The sequence below is a fragment of the Cornus florida genome, unplaced genomic scaffold (assembly GCF_030987335.1).
Source record: "Cornus florida cultivar Cherokee Brave unplaced genomic scaffold, ASM3098733v1 CherokeeBrave_3.0.0_Hap2_Chr02, whole genome shotgun sequence".
In the NCBI taxonomy this organism is placed as follows: domain Eukaryota; kingdom Viridiplantae; phylum Streptophyta; class Magnoliopsida; order Cornales; family Cornaceae; genus Cornus; species Cornus florida.
This window is the reverse complement of record NW_026775572.1, coordinates 34,877,332-34,897,150: the sequence shown is the minus strand read 5'-3', so window position 1 is coordinate 34,897,150 and position 19,819 is coordinate 34,877,332. Positions and strand designations below refer to the sequence as shown.

The window sequence follows — 19,819 nt, the reverse complement described above, 5'->3', positions numbered from 1 at the left end:
ATATAAATAAAAAAAAGACATTGCGGTGACACAACACTAAAAACTGTTAGAATGTCTGAAAAAGCAAGTCGCAGGTATCATTCATTAAATGCAAGGTGGACTTTTGTGTGTACAAGAATATCATTAAATGGCAAACAATAATTTGGCACACTCACCAAAAACTTCTCCCCTCTCCATTCTAAGCAACAATTCTGATGGTCGTCTCCACACAAGTGTTGTAGTGTATGGAATGACCCACAATTTTTATTTTATTATCTTTGAAAAAAAAAAAAATCATTTTATTTATTTATTTTTTAATTTTTTTTTTTTTAAAAAATATTGTGCTGCATCAGATAACACACAAGCATCACGATAGTTGTGGGACGAAAAACATAGTATAAAGTAACATACTTATATTATATTACGATTTTCAATCGCGATCTCAATTGCGCTATTGATTGTAATCGTGGTGTAATGAATTCGAAAAAATATAAGTATAAATCAATTGAATTGGCCAATTTATAAAAGTGTGTAACGATTTTAGATTCTTGAGAAATGATTTCAACTGGTTGATAAAGCGAATCATAAGTCCAATAAATTTTACTTTTTTAACTAATATACATTATTTTTTAAGAAATAATACATTTGCTAAATCTAAAGAAGATAATACGTAAGTGGGAGAGTGAGTCTCACCTTATCATTTTTTTGAACCAGTTTTTCAATTATTGGATATCAACTGCCGTTTTTGCTTCCCAGCTGCGTCATTAGCCCATGAAGAATAATAATAATAATAAACCAGAATTATTTGATTGATTTTATTTTTTATTTTTAATTTCAACTTTTGTATTAAAAACTATTTTCAGATTGTTCGAAAGTGATAAAAGAAAATGACACATAAAATAGAAATAAAATAAAAGGTAAATTTTTCAAAACTCCCAAAACTATGAATAAGTGATCATAAAATCCCAACCAGTTTTTAAAATCCCCAATAATATAACAACGGTATCATGTAACCCCAACTCTGGCAATTAATCCCGTTAACCCAGTGCGTGGTTAACAAATGGTTTGACAAATTAACTTTTGTGACGAAAATACTCGTACTGTCACATGTGCCAAATAAGTGATGTGTATTTAAATGTATTATACCGAAAATACCCCTGGAGTAACATGTACCAAACAAGTGAAATATATTTATACGGGTTATTTCCAAAATAACCCCAAATTTGTTATAGATAAAACCCATAATTTAGTCGTCTTCTCTTTCTTCCTTGTCATTCTCTTTCTACTTGCCGCCATCTCCGCTCACCCTTCTGGACAAGCTTAACTATCATAAACCCACTTTGAACAACAATCAAGAAGTTTAGATATACAAACCAATATATAGATATACACATATATAAACCAAAACACACACATATACATATATATATATAAACCATTGAATTCTACCTGTCATCATTTCATAATCTGAACCCATTTTTCTCTCTCCGCTCCATGAATTTATACATGCTTATATGTGGGTTTGAATCTAACCAACATGATTTCATCACAGGTTGGTATTTGGAGACCATCATAGTTGACCATATATATTAGAGACACCACCAGACCTCTATAACAGAGCAAAATTAGAGGCACAACCAAATTGGGTCTTGTGTTTAATGGTTTCCTTTAACATCTGGGTTTTGTGCTGTTTGCTCTGAAAAAAAAAAAAAAAAAAAAAAACCAAATTGGGTAACTAATACAGTAATTGTTGATTGACGGGTCGTGGTTGGCTCATAGATTGCATAACCTAATAGCTTGTTGGAAAAATATATGCTTCATGTGATATTTAAGATATAACAAATCTTATACTAATATGTCATTAGATAATTAACAATATGTTAAGAAATCATTAATTAAATATGCAACTCTATATTTAATTAAATATGCAAAATAAATTAATAAAATCATAATAATCAATAAAGAACCTGGACCGAGGCTAGTATTGAATACTATGTCCTTAAGACAGATTCGCCCCGCTATGGTGCTAACGGACTCAGTGGCGTCTATCTCCCAGGATACAATGGTCTACATCCACCAGTAGCAACACTACAAACTCGTGGATACGGCGAACCTCCTCCGTGTAATACTCTCTCTGACTCAAAAATGCATCTATATACTATATAAATGCTGAATTGGGTGTAATCCGAACCAAATGGTTCGGACCAATCTTAATATGGCTCGATGAAATTGGATTAGGGTCGAAGTGGCTTGAACCACTTAACCTATGGTTTGAACCCTCTTGGGTTGGGTTCCAGTCTAGAGAGGGAGATAGAAGAAAATGAAAATGAATGACTTGCAAATGATCCAAAGGGGGGTATTTATAGAAATAGAAATGCCTTTTCGGATGGGGTGCGTCTTTTCATCATTGGACACAACCATTGCAATAGGTTGCAATGGTTCACATGGTGTCTATTCACCATTAGACACATCCATTCCAATAGGTTGCAATGGTTCACATGGTGTCTGTTCACCAATAGACACATCCATTCCAATAGGTTGCAATGGTTCACATGGTGTCTGTTCACCAATAGACACATCCATTCCAATAGGTTACAATGTGCCTTTTCGAGTGGGTGCAACTATGGGTTATGATGGTTCGGAAAAAGGTGTAACCCTTTGGAAAAAATTAAAAGTGGTTTTTTAATTTAAAAGGTGTAACCCTTTAGAAAAAACTAAAATATGGTTTTTTAATTTAAAAGGTGTAACCTTTTAGAAAAACTAAAAAGTAGTTTTTTTAATTCAAAAAACCAACCACCCAAAAACCCTACTCATTTGTGAAACCCATTTAAATAAGCCCAGCCCAAAATTAGGCCTAATCCAAAATTCCAAAAAAAAAGAATAATCTGGACTTTACAATTAGGCCCAAGCCCAAGCCCAAATCCTAAACTCAGCTTATTTAAATTTCAATTTGTTTCAACATTTTTTCCATGTGGGACAAACACTTCCCACATTTTGCATACCCATTTAGGCTTATCAAAACACCACACTTTGGAGCTAATTTCTCATTCATCCGGAAATGGATTTCAGAAAGTAAATATACCACGTTCATCTCCTTGCGGAGAGAAACGCGCTTGTCTAGAGATCCGTAAAAAATTATTAGCGGAATCTATTTCAAATCTCATCCAAAGTTTATGTTTTTAATGCCCCCGTTTCCAACAATCCCCCACATGAATGGAAATTTGCGTAAAATGCAAAAGATGATTATGCAGACACTAGAGAGAGTATAATCGAAAAGTTACTACATCAGGATAGGTGGCTTTTGGCTTTGAACCTTCCCTAGTGTATTGCTATCGGATTTACTGGCTAACCAGTGAACGCGATGTCTTGAACTGTTTAGCCGTTTGTGTAAACCAAGACAATAACAAACACACAGTAGCTTTCCTCACAAAGTTGGTTCTCATTGTTGTGTTCATTTTGGCCCTGAACAAGTCCTGGTATTCAATGAGTGCTCTAGAAAACTTAGCCTTTATAGTTCTCATAGAAGCGGCCCCACTTCACACTCATATAGGTAACTTCTTATTAAGAGTATCCTACCAAACCCCACTTGAATTTTCAAGGTATAAGAGTCATTAAAAGCGTAGCTTATCCTGATCATCGCTGTAGGTAGCACTATCTCATCATAGAAATGGGTAGAAGATTTATATCTTCCCAGTGCTTTTGGTGAGTCACTCAGAATTTCTGTTGTCCCTTTGAACCTAGATCTTGGGATCTCCAGTCAGCTAGGTTGGGTTTCCATTAAGGTGACTCGTTAACTTTCGGCTTTAAACCCCATTCCCCTCGATGAACTGTACAATTGCTCTCTAGTACAACCTTCAATTTTATATGTGGCCACAAGGTTGCGTTTAGAAATATTACACTCTGCAGAGATTTCTCCAGGTGAGAGCAACTGTATACTTTGTGCCTTAAAATTGCTTATTATTAGCAATATCATTTTCTTTAGTGGCACAGGTGTAGACTTACTTTGAATTTTCCTCTAAGTGAAGTCTATTGACTTCCCTATTTGATTTATTCAAAGTTTCTAACTTTGAGTTATATTAAGAACATAGAACTACACCTTTAATATAAAAGACATATCCACTATTGGATTTGAAGTCTTTAATATCCCATATCCAGATTGCATCACTGTTACACCTCCAATTTAGTTAGATACCTCGATCTATGCAATATTGGATTTAAGGTGTATCTCAACTACCCAATTTATTATTTTTTAGTGATCCGATCCTGGATTGAAAATGTGCAATTAAACATAGTTATTAAGTTGCCTTGCAATCTCAACCAATGATATACTTTGGTTAGTATATATATTTGAGATTTACATCTACAAAAGTTAGCTAGGCTTTTGTTATCATAACTAGTATTATCTCAATCTCACTCTATTGAGAATATACTATATTATCAGATGTTAAATCTTTCATATCAAATATACCAATCAGTATATCATTTATATTTTAAGGCATACAATGACTTACGCATCACATTTATGTCATTGTCTCGGTAGTAGCTTTAATCCATTCAAGGACTTATAAGCTTACACACTTGACTTTTCAACTGGAACAAATAACTCAGCACTTCAACTGAAAAAAGAACTCTTCTAGTTGTTCCATAATATTTTCCTCGTAGAAAATAATATGCACGTACTATTGTTATAATAATATAAATTATTTTTGGTTCTATCCTAAAGCTCTTAAGACTTGGAACCCCCCACATTTATAAGTATTTCTGTTAAGATGAGTGACTCGTAACAAATTTCATCTATGGATAATATCTCCCCACAACTTTGGGATAATCCTGAAATTTTATCTCTAATGTATTTATTATGATTTTTCAACTATGAAAGTACCATATATTAAATACTTCACATCATCTACCTTTTCAAGGTTCCATATTCGCTTCTCAACAAGCATATATAATAGTCTCTAGTGCATATGTACTCACTTTATCTTTAGCATATTCTTATAATAATTCACCGACATTACCGTGAATTAATGCTAAAGATATTAATTACAATGGGTTCTAATTAATATTTGCTTTTACTTCTTTTATATTTGTAAATTGAGTTATTCATGTTTAGGTTCATGTTAAGTCAGTCATATTAACATGTTATAACTTTTCATGTGTCACACATCACATAACTCAATCATTTAAGCAAATAATTATCTTATTATTTAAGCTTTGGATACAATCACTACAGAGTGAGCACTCACTTCTCAGTTATCATTACTAGTCAAAAGTGAGTTCTTAACTATCATTACTAGCTTAGATTAAGTACACTCTTCTCATATTTCACTACTAGGTTATCATGAGCACCCACTTTTTAGCTATTACCACTAGCTTGAAGTTAAGTTTGTTTAGCTATCAATTCTAGTAGTTCATAGTTTTAGTACACTTATCTAAGTAGTCTACCTTGGTAGTAGAGTAATTTGTTTTGAAAAATATTCTTCAAAAACTACTACTTTATAAGTAGTATTATTCCCTCCTACATGAGCAGATATGATGAATAACTCAAATAGCTTATGGCTAAAATAGCTACTCATCACCCTTGTGTTTTTTACTATCAAGTTGAGAGCTAGAACCAACTAACAGATTTTCCATCTTCCTCTTAGGTTCTGTGCACCCCATTAATCATTTTAGTTTATAGCTAAGCTACCTTGTTTGCAACTCAATAACATTTTAGCTTTTAGCTAAATTGTACATTAGAGCTAACTAGTTTGATTTAGCTTATCTCAGTGTACTAGCTTAGTGTATCCATAACACTTTCCATTAAACTCTTTAGAGTTATCGGAAAATCTTTTCTTATTTAGCCCATTCACAGTTATACGTGTCTTAGACACTAGTATAGATCTTTCTCCCTTGACTATTGGAAGAATTGACATACTTAGACTAATCAATTTTTGTCTGTTGTATTAAATACACAAACCAGTCATGAACTCATACAAAATTAATAATATCACACATTAAATAAATTATGTTGTAAATTTGAATTACAATACACATTAAGTAATTCAACTACATAGTTCAATATTATAGTATCAAATGAAAGTAAACATTTATAAAAATAATATTAAACTTGCATAACAATATAGTTTCATATTATATCACATGATTAATTATATCACATAATTAATATAAGAAATAATAATAATCAAGAGAAGAATTTGCTTCCTTAAAGCTTTGTGGCTTGTTCTCCAATAAACATGCTAGAAAATCAGGAATAAAAGATTTAGACGTTCTGGCCTTTTTACTACCTCTAAGCTCATCTTTATTTTCATTGTATGATTTATGCACAAGGAAATGATATGCAATACTGTTATGAGCATAACCTATCAAAGGTTTTATGTGTAGGGACTGTGCACTTGTAGCTCGCCTAGTGTGGTAGCCTGTTAGTGCCTTTTGCACCCGTCCACGACACACTCACCTACAAGGTTGTCACATTTTAGGTCCACTCTAACCTTTCATAGGAGTAGGATCTGCAACCTTAAATAGACACCCTCACACTTTTAAGAATTTATAGAAAGGTTTTCAACCTTCCCATAATTCATATGATGTCACATTTCTAAGGTTTCATCTTTGCTTCGTGGCAAATACACATAATGGTATCTTGTGCAACCAATGATAAAAGTAACGAAGTACTTTGTTCCACCTCTAGTTGGTACATGTTTAAGGTAATGTCATATACTTCATAATATCATATTACAAAATTAAATAATTTAACCAATATTGAATAATTCAATAATCTACTTATATAACATGCTTCAATTTCACATAATATTGAATGCATAAATATTTAACATATTATCATATAATAATGTATATAACATTATTTTATCATATCTCAACTATTAGTATAATATCTACTTGTTTATATCTTAAATAGAAACATATAATAAAATCTACGCAAGGAAGGAATCTGTCTTAAGATTGTTGGAAAAATATATGCTTCATGTGATATTTAAGATATAACAAATCTTATACTAATATGTCATTAGATAATTAACAATATGTTAAGAAATCATTAATTAAATATGCAACTCTATATTTAATTAAATATGCAAAATAAATTAATAAAATCATAATAATCAATAAAGAACCTGGACCGAGGCTAGTATTGAATACTATGTCCTTAAGACAGATTCGCCCCGCTATGGTGCTAACGGACTCAGTGGCGTCTATCTCCCAGGATACAATGGTCTACATCCACCAGTAGCAACACTACAAACTCGTGGATACGGCGAACCTCCTCCGTGTAATACTCTCTCTGACTCAAAAATGCATCTATATACTATATAAATGCTGAATTGGGTGTAATCCGAACCAAATGGTTCGGACCAATCTTAATATGGCTCGATGAAATTGGATTAGGGTCGAAGTGGCTTGAACCACTTAACCTATGGTTTGAACCCTCTTGGGTTGGGTTCCACTCTAGAGAGGGAGATAGAAGAAAATGAAAATGAATGACTTGCAAATGATCCAAAGGGGGGTATTTATAGAAATAGAAATGCCTTTTCGGATGGGGTGCGTCTTTTCATCATTGGACACAACCATTGCAATAGGTTGCAATGGTTCACATGGTGTCTATTCACCATTAGACACATCCATTCCAATAGGTTGCAATGGTTCACATGGTGTCTGTTCACCAATAGACACATCCATTCCAATAGGTTACAATGTGCCTTTTCGAGTGGGTGCAACTATGGGTTATGATGGTTCGGAAAAAGGTGTAACCCTTTGGAAAAAATTAAAAGTGGTTTTTTAATTTAAAAGGTGTAACCCTTTAGAAAAAACTAAAATATGGTTTTTTAATTTAAAAGGTGTAACCTTTTAGAAAAACTAAAAAGTAGTTTTTTTAATTCAAAAAACCAACCACCCAAAAACCCTACTCATTTGTGAAACCCATTTAAATAAGCCCAGCCCAAAATTAGGCCTAATCCAAAATTCCAAAAAAAAAGAATAATCTGGACTTTACAATTAGGCCCAAGCCCAAGCCCAAATCCTAAACTCAGCTTATTTAAATTTCAATTTGTTTCAACATTTTTTCCATGTGGGACAAACACTTCCCACATTTTGCATACCCATTTAGGCTTATCAAAACACCACACTTTGGAGCTAATTTCTCATTCATCCGGAAATGGATTTCAGAAAGTAAATATACCACGTTCATCTCCTTGCGGAGAGAAACGCGCTTGTCTAGAGATCCGTAAAAAATTATTAGCGGAATCTATTTCAAATCTCATCCAAAGTTTATGTTTTTAATGCCCCCGTTTCCAACAATAGCCACCAAAGATGAGGCCATTGTTGGCTCATAGAAATATAAACACAGTAACACACATAATATTATGTATATAGGCAAAAATAATGAGAGAGAAAGCCGAAACTAGACCTGTAATTTCTTAGATCGACCATGGCTTCCACAGATGAACACGACAACTTCGTTTTCATGGAACCCTAGCCTTTGCGGGGAGATCATCGACGAAGCATGCGGTTCCAGTACTTCCCCGTTCTTCAACTCATCCTCCGGCGCCGCCGCCTTGCCGCTTACGCCTCTTCTCCAGAACGCACAGGGAGTGGTTATCTCGCCGCCGTCGCTAAAGAAGCACAAGAGAATCGGCGTGATTATACTCTTGGTCATCGCAATTCTAATCCTCATCGCAGCTGTTCTGTGTTGCTTTGTGTTGATAAAAAAACGACGACACCAAATGTCATCGTCAAAATCAACAATGTCTAGTCCTGAGATTGCAAATACTGATGCTACAAACAACAACACATTGATTGTTGTAGAGAATGAATCATAAGTTAAACAGAAAACAACCCAGATTCAGATTCAGGGTGTTCAATAACACCGTGAAAAGAGTGGATATTTGGTGTTCTGTAGCGGCGAAGCAGAGATGTATACTCTGGAGCAGCTAATGAGGGTTTCGGCGGAGCTGCTCGGGATGGGTATGATGGGGGACGACGTACAAGGCAATGATGGATAGTCGGCTGATCGTGTCGGTGAAAAGGGTCAACGCCGGCAAGACTGTGATTACGACCGGTGTAACAAAATATATGTATATATATATATATATACACACACGACTTGTTCAATACAATTGCTGCCTTGAATAAAACGACGGGGTTTTGATGTCCAGCTGTGTTGACAATAAACGTGGTCGTTTTGTGTTAAAAGGATAATTTTTTAAATAAAGAGTAATATAATAAGAGTAATTTAATCATTTCATATAACTCTAATGGCCAATTGCCAAAATTAGAATAACGTGATAACGTTACCATATTTGAGAATTTTAAAAACTGAGTGAAATTTTATAGTCACTCGTCGAAAGTTTTAGAAATTTTGAAAAATTTGTCCTAAAATAAAATAAAACCTTACCATTTTCCCATACATAGAAAACAACATCCACTTGGAAGGTGATGACAAAGTACAAACGGCCCACAGTGACATCCCCACCTATTCCTATTTACTACACCATCTGACATGATGACACAAAAAGTAAGTCAAAATTTTGTTTTCTTTTGTTTTTTTGTTTTGTTTTTTTTGTTGGTGGGGGCTTTAACCAGGTGCAGCGAGACATTGTTAAATGGCAAACCATCATCATTTCAAACTCACTCTTTCTGTCTCTCCTTCTCTCTTTCAAGAAAAAAAAATAATAAAAAAAAAATCTCTGTGTCCTCTCTTACCATCTTCCTCATAGTGTTGGAGAAACATTAATAATTTAATAGAGAATGGAGAGAGAAAGCATGGGAGAAGCTGCAACAAGGCCTCTGCTTGTTGAAGAACAATCTCCTGGTATTGAAAAAGAGGTCTCTGCTTCATCCTCAGTCACAGCTGTTGTCCTCTTCAGCAACTTTATTACTGCCTGTGGTTGCTTCGGTTATGGGTGTGCTGTAAGTAAACCTTTTTTTTTTTTTTTTTTTTTTTTTTTTTTTGAGTTTGTATATTCTGCTAGCTTAAAACCCAGATATAAATTAATGGAATTTTTTTGGCAGCATAATTGATGTTTTTATTGTTCCTAGTCCATTCATGTAGAGTCCCACTTGTCTTGGACAGGATGAAGCTATATATATATATATATTTCATATTAATTTTTAAATTTTGTATACATGCTTTGCAATCAATCCACTCCCTTAGTCCCTTTTCCCTCCTTTCTCAAATTACTTCTCCCATCCTCCTGGAATATATATATACATATATACATATATATATGTTCTATTGCGAATATCAATTCCATCAATTCCTTGTATGAGTTTAGTTCTAGTGATCTCTCTCTCCTCTCTTAATAAAAAAAAGTGGAAGAGACAATTCTGGTGTATGTGACTTGCCAAACAAAATTTAAAAACAGGGGATACAATGTATGACTGTAGTTTGATAAATTTTAAGGAAGGTTAATTTAATTTATTCACAATTTAATACGAAAAGTAGGGGTCAATGGGAAATTATTTTTATTTGAGAGCATTTTTATTTTCTTTTTCGTGGTTAACTTTTTTAACCTTGGAGAGCCATAGGACTAGAGCCTCTTGCTCTGGGCTGGCCTCTTTTCCTTAATTTTTTTATCATAGGATCATATATTATGAGAAAATTGATGATCTAAAACTTAAAAATTAGAAGAAAATTAATTGGGACAAAGTAGATAGTTTTGGACCATTTTTGGGTTTTCCGCTTGAATATCATCTATTGACCTTGCATGCTGGGAGTCTGAAACTTCTTGAGAATGACTTCATTGGAATTTTACAAAATTTTGCAAATCAAAACCGTGAACGTGAATTTAATCATTCCAATCATTTAATGGTAGTGTGAACTAGCATTATGGATGGACCTCATTAAAATTTTATAATGAATATGAATAAAAAAATATAAGTTTGTGGAAATTAGTTAATTGATTTCTTAATTTAGGGCTTGTTTACAAATGAATTTCTTTGCAAATTATTTTTTTCCCAGTTAGGACAACATGTTTTTACCATGGAATGACGTGGTGTACTTTGAAAGTGTTTCGCACGAATTTGATATAAAATTCAGATTGTTTTATGAAAATTGGAATTTTGTACTTACTCTGTAAATTAATTTAGGCGTTATTGTTGTTGAACTTGAGATTATGTTTGGATGATGTAGACCATGGAAATGATCCCCTTAGGAGTTTATTGACCTGGAACATTCTTGTTATGAAAAATGTGATGATTAATAAGATGTACTTATTATATATATGTATAAATTGGTGACAGATTTGGACAACAGTTGTGGTTTAGGACATGTGTCCTGCATGATGTGGATTGGACTTTTGGTAATTTGAGGCTAGATTGTGGTTATGCCCATTTTAGTCTGGGATTTGATTATGATGATGTAAGTCTGGACTTGTGATTGTGGCGATTTGAGCATGATATGTGATTGAGATGTTTCCAGCTTGAAATTATGATTCTATAGGTTTTTTATATTGTGTTGGTTGGGACAGAGGGTGTATGATGTCAGGAGTGACTTGAGAGAAAGATCTTGTACTCAAAATGGACAATTTCGCAGACTTTGTCGGGGAGAGTCCACTGAAGATAACCTCAGTATGATTTTAGCGGTGAAATTCTGAGAAAGATCCCATAGGAGTAACCTTGTAGAGGACCTGTGTCCATGCTAGGAATGACTTGTGGAGAATGTCTCAAACGCTGATTTCCACCAATCTCATATGGCTGGTAGCTAATAGTTAGTTATGGAACCACGTCGTGTGCTGTGTTTAGTTTGAATTGAGTTGAGAGTGTTGAGGGTAATACATATTAGGATTCGTTGCTCTATTTCCTTATGGATTGTCTTGTAACGCTGCGATTACGAATCTTGCTTTGCGTTTGTTAGACAAAATTGGTTATATTATTGTGTTTAAGGAGTTACGATAGGATATTTATACATTGTCTTGCATCCTGTTTATTGGTTATAGTATCATGTTTCTGAGGCTACTGTTTTATATGTATCTTGAATCCCAATTATGACTTGTACAATTCATGCTCTGAACATTGTTCAGAGATTGTTACTCAGAGCATTTAAACTGTATTAGGTTTCTTCGTTATTTTTCCTACTGGGCATTCATGCTCACTTCATTTTTTGCCCTTTTCAAATATTCTGGCTGAAGTAGATAATAGTCAGTCCCATCACGAGCTCGCTAAGAGTAATATAAATTTTAGATGAGAGAATCCTGGGATATATCAAATTTTTTTTTTTTTTTTTTTGGATTTATATTATTATATTATGAGGTGGAGGTGCCTTAGTATATCTTTTGGTAAAATACATGTTATGGGTTGGTTGTCTTGATTTTATCATGACTTAATCCTCTACTTGAATAGATTGATTGTGGCAACCTAACATGTCTTTTTTGGTTGTAATACTAGTTTCTGTTGTATTCTATGGACTGAAATACAGAAATATATAAGGACTGACTTGGGGGTTTTTTGAGTGTGCGAACTCATTTTCTATAAAGATGGTTTATGTTTTGAGTGAAATTTTTGGGCCGTCTTGCAGACGGGCATAAGCTTTAAAACTTACAACGTAAATAGTTGTGTATGATTTATGTGATTCTTGTTTTTCTGTTATATTTCAATCTGTAATCCCAAATACGCCACAACATCTCTCACTTCGATCAATTCCAATATGTCAAAAGGTGTAAAAACATTAGGTACAGATCAGAGAGAGGAGTGCAGGAGAAAAAACTGGCTTGCTTGAACTGGTCTGAATCTGATTCCCAGTTGGTTTGTTGGCCCGATTTGAGTGGACCATTGAATTGGACAATGTTGTAACACATAATAGCATATAATCTTGGATTCTGCGGTTGCATAGTTAAGTTCAACAATTTTTTTAAATATAGTGTAATCAGTAATCAGACAATTAGACCTATCAACTTGGATCACTTAATCAGCTAGTGATGATTAATTATGTGTTTCCAGATGCATGTAACTAATTTTTGGTCTATGAACTATTTGTAGTCTGGATTTTCATCTCCTGCTGAATCTGGTATCATGGAAGACCTGGGCCTCTCTACTTCAGAGGTGAGTACTTATCAAATAAATTGGTGTGTGGAATGTAACAGCGTCAGGTTTTCGGAGACCTGATCCACAGAGAGACACTTGCACTTGAGAATATTTGTTTACCAATCATGATAATTGTTATGCATATTAAGTTTGTGGCGATACCTCATTGCTGAATGGTATTTCAGTCTTCAGGCATTGTGGGATTTTAAACAAGTACATATGTCCTTTTCAGGGAATTTAGATTTTGGTTTCTCATCATGATTAGAGTGAAGTAAATTGTAACCATACATGACTTTGTTATGGGCAAACAGTCATATGAAGCTAGTGAGTAGATTTGGACAAGATAATGGAACCAAATTCAATATTTAGTATTATTGTCTTTGGAAAAGTTATGTTTTCATTTTATTTTCTTTTTCTTTTGAAATTTGGGAATTTTTTTTTTGTTAATTTGGCATTAGTTTTAAGAAAGAATGGTGAATTTGGAAAATCCAGTTGGACTAGATGATGATTATACTTCGAATTCTTCTTCTTCGAGGTACTAAATGAATTTGGATACATTTACATAGCCTGGAGTCGAGCAATGAAACTAACTGTTTTCCAGTCAGTATAAGTTATATTTTCTTATATTTCACTAACTACTTATTCTTTTCCTCATTGCCCAGTACTCTGTTTTCGGTTCAGTAATGACAGTTGGAGGAATGCTAGGTGCAATAGTAAGTGGCAAAGTAGCCGATGTGATTGGACGGAGAAGTGTAAGTTTTTTCCTTATCATAAATTTTGCTCTAGGCCTATTGCAAAATTTTACTATAATGCTATGTCTGAGAGCACCGAATTGGTGCCTTGGATTTGGAATTCGAATAAATTCAGTTTAAACATTGAACTGAATTTTCTCCAATTCTAAATCCAAGGTGCCGATTTGGTGCTTCCAAACGGAAGGTAAATATTATCTCATCACTTCAACTGTTCTCAAGCTTGGTTGATCTTGCAATGCAGACTATGTGGCTCCTGGATGTATTTTTCATCGTGGGGTGGATTGCAATATATTTAGCAAAGGTTTCTTACACTTTATTTATTTCATACAGCCATAATTTAGTTGATGCAGGACTTATACTTCAAACTGTTATATCTCTTTACACATCTGACAAATCAATAGTAGCAATGTAGCATGTTTGGGTGTCCTAAAAGCTTGAGGAGTTCCAATGAGCTGTAGTAAAATAAAGAACTTATAGTTGAACTTTTTATATATGTAATTTTATTTTGAACATATACGGTGAGGGTTGATGTTCATCTAGAGTGTTAATTATTATTTTTATTTTTCAAAAGAAAGAAGAAAAACAGAAACTAGAGATTGGGGATCATTTTACTGGCATTAGAAGTAATTCTTGTATGAAGTTTCTCCCGGAACATGTCAAATTGTATGTGTTCTGGATGTTCCTAAGAACACCAGAATGGCAAATAAAAGGACAAGAAGTCGCATTACAAATTAACAGAATACTTTTCTTTCTTTCTTTCTTTCTTTTTTTTTTCTTTTTAATCGGGGGGGCATGGTTAATATTAAACTTTCAGTGATTTTTGGAAGGGTGCTTGGGTGCTTTATTTTGGACGGCTGTCGATGGGATTTGGAATTGGGCTTCTTTGTTACGTGGTAATTGCAACGAAGTTCACATGTGAGAATTGTGTCTTTCTGTAATGTACTATGAAACTTATATTGCTATTGCAATCAGGCGCCCATTTATTCCGCAGAAATCACACCCAAGAATATTCGAGGAGCATGTACAGCATCTAATGAGGTAAACCAATACAATTGTAGATTTCAATTAGGGAACCAACTCTTTGTTTATGTGCGTATGTACTGGTAATCCTACAGTTGATGGTGGTCTGTGGTGGATCACTTATGTTTTTCGTTGGGAATCTCATTAATTGGCGAGCGTTGGCACTAATTGGTATCTTGCTTCACCCATCTATTCTTTATATAGTTCAAAAGTTGTTTATTTTAACATCTTTCGTTTGGTGACATGGTAGGAACTATCCCGTGTATCATACAATTTGTAGGCTTATTCTACATACCAGAGTCTCCAAGATGGTTGGTGAGTTCGATTCAAAATTTAATTCAACTGTTATTGTGCATTACCATAGAGTATTCTCAGTCCATGGTAGGAAAGCGAGAAAATGAAGTAATCAAACTATTGATTTCTAATGTAACATTATTAAAAAGTCTGTTCATGGGAGATCTAGTTCAAAATTTTCTTCATTTTTTTTTTTTTTTTTGTGGTTTTCCTGCCAATATTTTGAGCCAAAATCATGTTAAAACCAAAGTTACAACACAAGTTACATAGATTGTGTTTCTTTTACTATTTCTAATTGAACTAATGTGGCAAATTTGGGGAAATTTGATCTCCTAAAATTCTCATTTGAGGAGTGCAACCCTTTGCAGGCCAAGGTTGGCCAAGAAAAAGAGTTAGAAACATCTCTTCGACGCCTAAGGGGAAAAAATGCCGATATTTCTGAAGAAGTAACTGAGATCATGGTAACATTTTGACTTTACATATTAATGAAAAGGCAGTTTTTGAAGAAAAGTACTTGTTTTTGCTTTATTTTTCATTTTCTTTCTTTGTATAACAATAGCCATCAGGAAACATGATATGTGCTTATTGTTATACAGGATTATACTGAAATCCTTCTAAAGCTCTCAAAATCCAGATTTTTAGACTTGTTCGATCGGAGATATGCACATTCACTCATTGTAAGCCTTGAGTTAACGGTAGATGTGCAATGTTACCTTTCCACCATTTGCCTAACCTTTCCGTTAATAAAACCAATTTGCACTAGGTTGGAATTGGACTTTTGTCACTGGTTCAATTTGGAGGGACCAGTGCGATCTCATATTATGCAAGTTCGATTTTTAAAGCTATTGGTAAGTTTAGCTTTATAATAATTTATGAAAGTAATTAATATTTTCTTTGGTCAAATGCGTAGGAATGAATATCTGAATCTATCTATCTCTCTTCCAGGTGCCTCAACTACTGTTGGGACTACAGCAATGGCCATTATTCAGGTTCTTGTTCTTGTAATTGGAATTGGACTTGGAATTCGAAACGTGCATTTCTTAGATAACGTAGATATTCTTATGCAGATTCCATTTTCTGCTTCGAGCTTACTCTTAATGGACACGTGTGGGCGACGAAAACTTATGATGGTTGGAATGGCAAAGTGTGCTTTTTGTCTTGTTCATTTTGATTAATAGACAAGCCAATACTAATATATACTCTTTGCAGGTTGCTGCAGCCGGAGTATGCCTTGGAAGCTTCCTTACAGGAATAGCATTCCTTTTGCAGGTTTTTCGAAAAAATAATATCTGACCCCCCATACTTATCGATTACTTGCGTCATTCTCGTATTAAAAGATAAACGATCATCTCCTAATATCTAAGTTCGTCGTGACCAGGATTTTCATCAAAATGACGAACTCACTTCCATATTGGTGCTGATTGGCATACTGGTAAATCATATTTTAATCAAATGATACTCACCTCTCTACTCCGATATATGTATGAAATGAAAATTATAATATGAAAAGAAAATAATTTTAATCAAAGTCTCCGTTTTTCATTTGTGTTTGCTGCTTCTTCCATTCCATGTGACCTATCCATAATGTGGGAGTCTAAAAAGGCGTCTGTGTGGCATTGTGCATAGAGTTTAGCATCACAGTTCATATAAATTCTTGTGGGTTGTTTTTTTTCGACTGAAATCCTAATTCGAATGAATTTATAAATATATATATATATATATACTTCTATTTGTTTTAGCAAATTTTGACATGTAATATGTATGTATTGTAATTATTTGATTCTTCAACCAGGTATATGATGCATGTGCTGCAATGGGCATGGCTAATACACCATGGGTTATAATGTCAGAGGTGGGTCAACTATATTGGTCTGAACTCTCTCTTCTTTTATGGAATTAGTAACCATAACTTAACATAACAAGAAAGTCATATATATATATATATATAGCTTACTATTGTCTAATGTTTTGCCAATTTTAGATATTTCCTATAAACATAAAAGGTTCTGCTGGAAGCCTAGTGATTTTGCTCAACTGGTTCAGCTCATGGATTGTTTCTTACACATTTAACTTCATATTCGAATGGAGTTCAGCAGGTGAGTACTCCTTCCCTCCCTCCCTCTCTCTCTCTCTCTCACACACACACACACATGCATCCTATGTTGGTCATTTTTTGTATTGAAAATGATTTTAAAGCCAAATAGTTTGAACGGAATGGAGAGTCGAAAACTTCATATCCGTTAGATACACTCAACTAGAAGTAATACGGGATCCAGTTGAGTGTATCCCATCGAATGGGGAATTTGGGCTCTCCATTTCGTTCGAATCCTTCGGCGTTAATAGCATTACTCTTCTTTTATTTTATTTGAACAAAATGTGTTCGTTATTTTTGTATTTATTTGAAGGTTTTTTTTCTTTTTTGGGAAATTACTAATAAGGCTACATGACTTCAGGAGTATTCTTCATATTTGGAAGCATATGTGCTTCAATTGTTCTATTTGTTTTCAAGCTGGTGCCAGAGACCAAGGGAAAAACATTAGAAGAAATACAATCCATGATGCATCTTCTCAAATGAGAAAATCAATTAATTCTAAGGAATCTATGAATTGTGTTATGTAGTTCTATTTGTTTTCAAGCTGGTGCCAGAGACCAAGAGAAAAACATTAGAAGAAATACAAGAATCCATGATGCATCTTCTCAAATGAGAAAATCAATTAATTCTAAGGAATCTATGAATTGTGTTATGTAGGGTATGTGTTTTAAAAAAATAATAATAAAAAAAGAATTCACAGTGAATCCAACGGCTACAAAGAATTCACAGTGAGGCATCACTACTATGTTCCTTGATGATGTATCAAAGTCCTATTATAAATGTGGCATCAGAAATGATCTCTTGTTCACTTGCGATTAGGGCTGCAAGTTGGGTTGGCCCAACCCAGCCCAGTCCTAACCCAACCTCAACCCAAATCGTGTTGGGTTGGGGCCAACCCGAATTGTACCCAACATGGATTATGGTCAAAACCCAACCCGAATATTTTCGGGCCGGTCGGGTTGGGTTGACGGGTTGAGTTTTTTTTTTAATAAACAAAATAATAATAATTTTAGTTTTTTTTTGAAAATTTATATATATATATATATATATATATATATATATATATATTAGATTATATTATTATTAAAAAACAAAATTTTTTTAGGGCAAATCATTTCAGCCTCCCCAATCGCCTCCAGGTCTCGTTCCCAACTCTCTCTCTCTGCAACTACAAACTACAAAATCTACAAGAATCAAAAGTTCAAAACTCATATATTTCGGATGTTTGCCAGAATCAAAAGTTCAAAACCCATATCGGCATATCATTTCAAATTCTCCAAAAAAATCAAAACCCGTATCTTTCAATTTCCATCGCCCACTGTTCCAGTTCAGGTTTACTGTTCGCAAAGCTTCAGCCGCTGTCTCTCAACTCTCAAGCTTGCCCCCCTCTTAACTATCAAGCTTCGCCCATGAATGGCGGCAAAAAGAGAGAGAGAAAGAGAAAGAAAAAGAAGAGAGAGAAAGAAAAAGAAGAGAGAGGAGACAGAAAGGAGAAAAAAAAAAAAAAAAAATTAAGCCCCCCTCTCAACTCTCAAGCTTCGTCCATGGACGACGGCAGAGAGAAAGAAAAAGAAGAGAGAGGAGAGAGAGAAGAAAAAAAAAAAAATTAAATAAAAAAAATTTGGGTTTTGGGTTGGGTTTGGGTTGAGCCCGAGCCCAACCCAAATTTGTCTGGGTTTTGACAAAACTCAACCCAAACATGAATCCAATTTGTGAATATAAGCCCCAATTTCAAAATTTTTGGGTTGGGCTGGGTTAACCCGCCCAAGTTGCAGCCCTACCTGCAATAAAAAAATTCATTAAACATGGTAATAGTTGGATATGATTTATTATTATTATTTTGATAATTACTTTTTTCCATCTAACGGTTATTATGCTTCGTGTGGAGAAAATTTCTTATTCACCTGGTGAGCAAGACATCATTACTCAGTCTCTTGCACTACAATAAAATATATATATCAGAAGTCCCCAAATTGCACAACTGACCGTATGTCTATTGAAACTAAATCCTTTTTTTTTTTTTTTTTTTTTTTTTTTTTTTTTTTGTAACAATAAAATAACAAGTTTCATAGTAAGGAATGAAAAGAATTAATTTCACTCACATCCCTTCAGGTTTGGCCAAATATCACACTCAAACATCTTTCGAAAATTACTATCATTCGCATTACAAACGTTTGAGCTCTGACACTATGTAATATGACTTAAATAGCCTTTGACTTGGTCAAAAGTACTCTCCAACCAAAAGAATTAAATAAAAAGACTAGGGGTGCACACGGTTCAGTTCGGTACGGTTTCTGCAGGAACCGGAACTAGAATCGGAACCGGTCTGAACGGTTCCTAAAAAATGGAACCGGAACCGTGAGCAGTGGAACCGTTGACCAAACTAAGACCAGAAGGAGAGGTTGAGAAGAGAGGCTGAGAGGAGAGGCTGAGACAGAGACCGATCTGAGTAGAAATGATTGAATAAAAAAAAGTTGTCAATTTCCGAGCACCGCCTCCATCTCCGATCGGCTCCAGTCGCTGATCATCGGTAACAAACACCGACGTTCTCACCAATTCTCTCGAACACTCTCTCCAGTTTTCGCATTCCGGACCTCATTTTACCGGATTGAGTCTTCCCTCGCCAAAAATCGATAGAAAACCCTCCTAA

At 34.3% G+C, this 19,819-nt stretch overlaps 2 protein-coding genes across 5 annotated transcripts; one reads left to right on the top strand and one right to left on the bottom strand.

Annotated features, from left to right (window-relative positions):
- Positions 1–831: 831 nt before the first annotated feature.
- On the bottom strand, positions 832–9,107 carry LOC132294665 (uncharacterized). Its single transcript, XM_059792600.1, has 2 exons — positions 8,399–9,107; positions 832–1,675 (listed from the first exon to the last, which is right to left on the bottom strand). Exons 1-2 carry the CDS (start codon positions 8,663–8,665, stop codon positions 1,589–1,591), a joined length of 354 nt encoding a protein of 117 aa, XP_059648583.1. The 5' UTR covers positions 8,666–9,107; the 3' UTR covers positions 832–1,588.
- Positions 9,108–9,581: 474 nt separating this feature from the next.
- Positions 9,582–19,202, top strand: LOC132294657 (sugar transporter ERD6-like 5). Of its 4 annotated transcripts, XM_059792580.1 has the most exons (18): positions 9,583–9,900; positions 12,967–13,029; positions 13,674–13,763; positions 14,005–14,064; positions 14,591–14,656; positions 14,736–14,801; positions 14,879–14,954; positions 15,034–15,098; positions 15,446–15,538; positions 15,674–15,754; positions 15,841–15,925; positions 16,023–16,066; positions 16,145–16,207; positions 16,287–16,346; positions 16,456–16,509; positions 16,870–16,929; positions 17,059–17,173; positions 17,531–19,202. In XM_059792580.1, exons 1-18 carry the CDS (start codon positions 9,739–9,741, stop codon positions 17,650–17,652), a joined length of 1,425 nt encoding a protein of 474 aa, XP_059648563.1. In that variant the 5' UTR covers positions 9,583–9,738; the 3' UTR covers positions 17,653–19,202. The 4 variants fall into 4 exon arrangements, with proteins under 4 accessions (XP_059648564.1, XP_059648565.1, XP_059648566.1 ...); XM_059792581.1 differs by lacking the exon at positions 14,005–14,064 and having other exon boundaries at positions 9,582–9,900; XM_059792582.1 differs by lacking the exon at positions 14,591–14,656 and having other exon boundaries at positions 9,582–9,900.
- Positions 19,203–19,819: the final 617 nt, after the last annotated feature.

What these genes read in the sequence shown, in the direction of transcription:
- LOC132294657 (XM_059792580.1), top strand. Translation starts at nt 9,739, where the DNA reads ATGGAGAGAGAAAGCATGGGAGAAGCTGCAACAAGGCCTCTGCTTGTT. An exon ending in CAGCAATGGCCATTATTCAG is followed by an intron (nt 16,067 to 16,144) that starts GTTCTTGTTCTT and finishes ATTCTTATGCAG; the next exon opens with ATTCCATTTTCTGCTTCGAG. An exon ending in ATTCGAATGGAGTTCAGCAG is followed by an intron (nt 17,174 to 17,530) that starts GTGAGTACTCCT and finishes ACATGACTTCAG; the next exon opens with GAGTATTCTTCATATTTGGA.
- LOC132294665 (XM_059792600.1), bottom strand. Translation starts at nt 8,665, where the DNA reads ATGAGGATTAGAATTGCGATGACCAAGAGTATAATCACGCCGATTCTC. An exon ending in GTCGATCTAAGAAATTACAG is followed by an intron (nt 1,676 to 8,398) that starts GTCTAGTTTCGG and finishes TTTTTTTTTCAG; the next exon opens with AGCAAACAGCACAAAACCCA.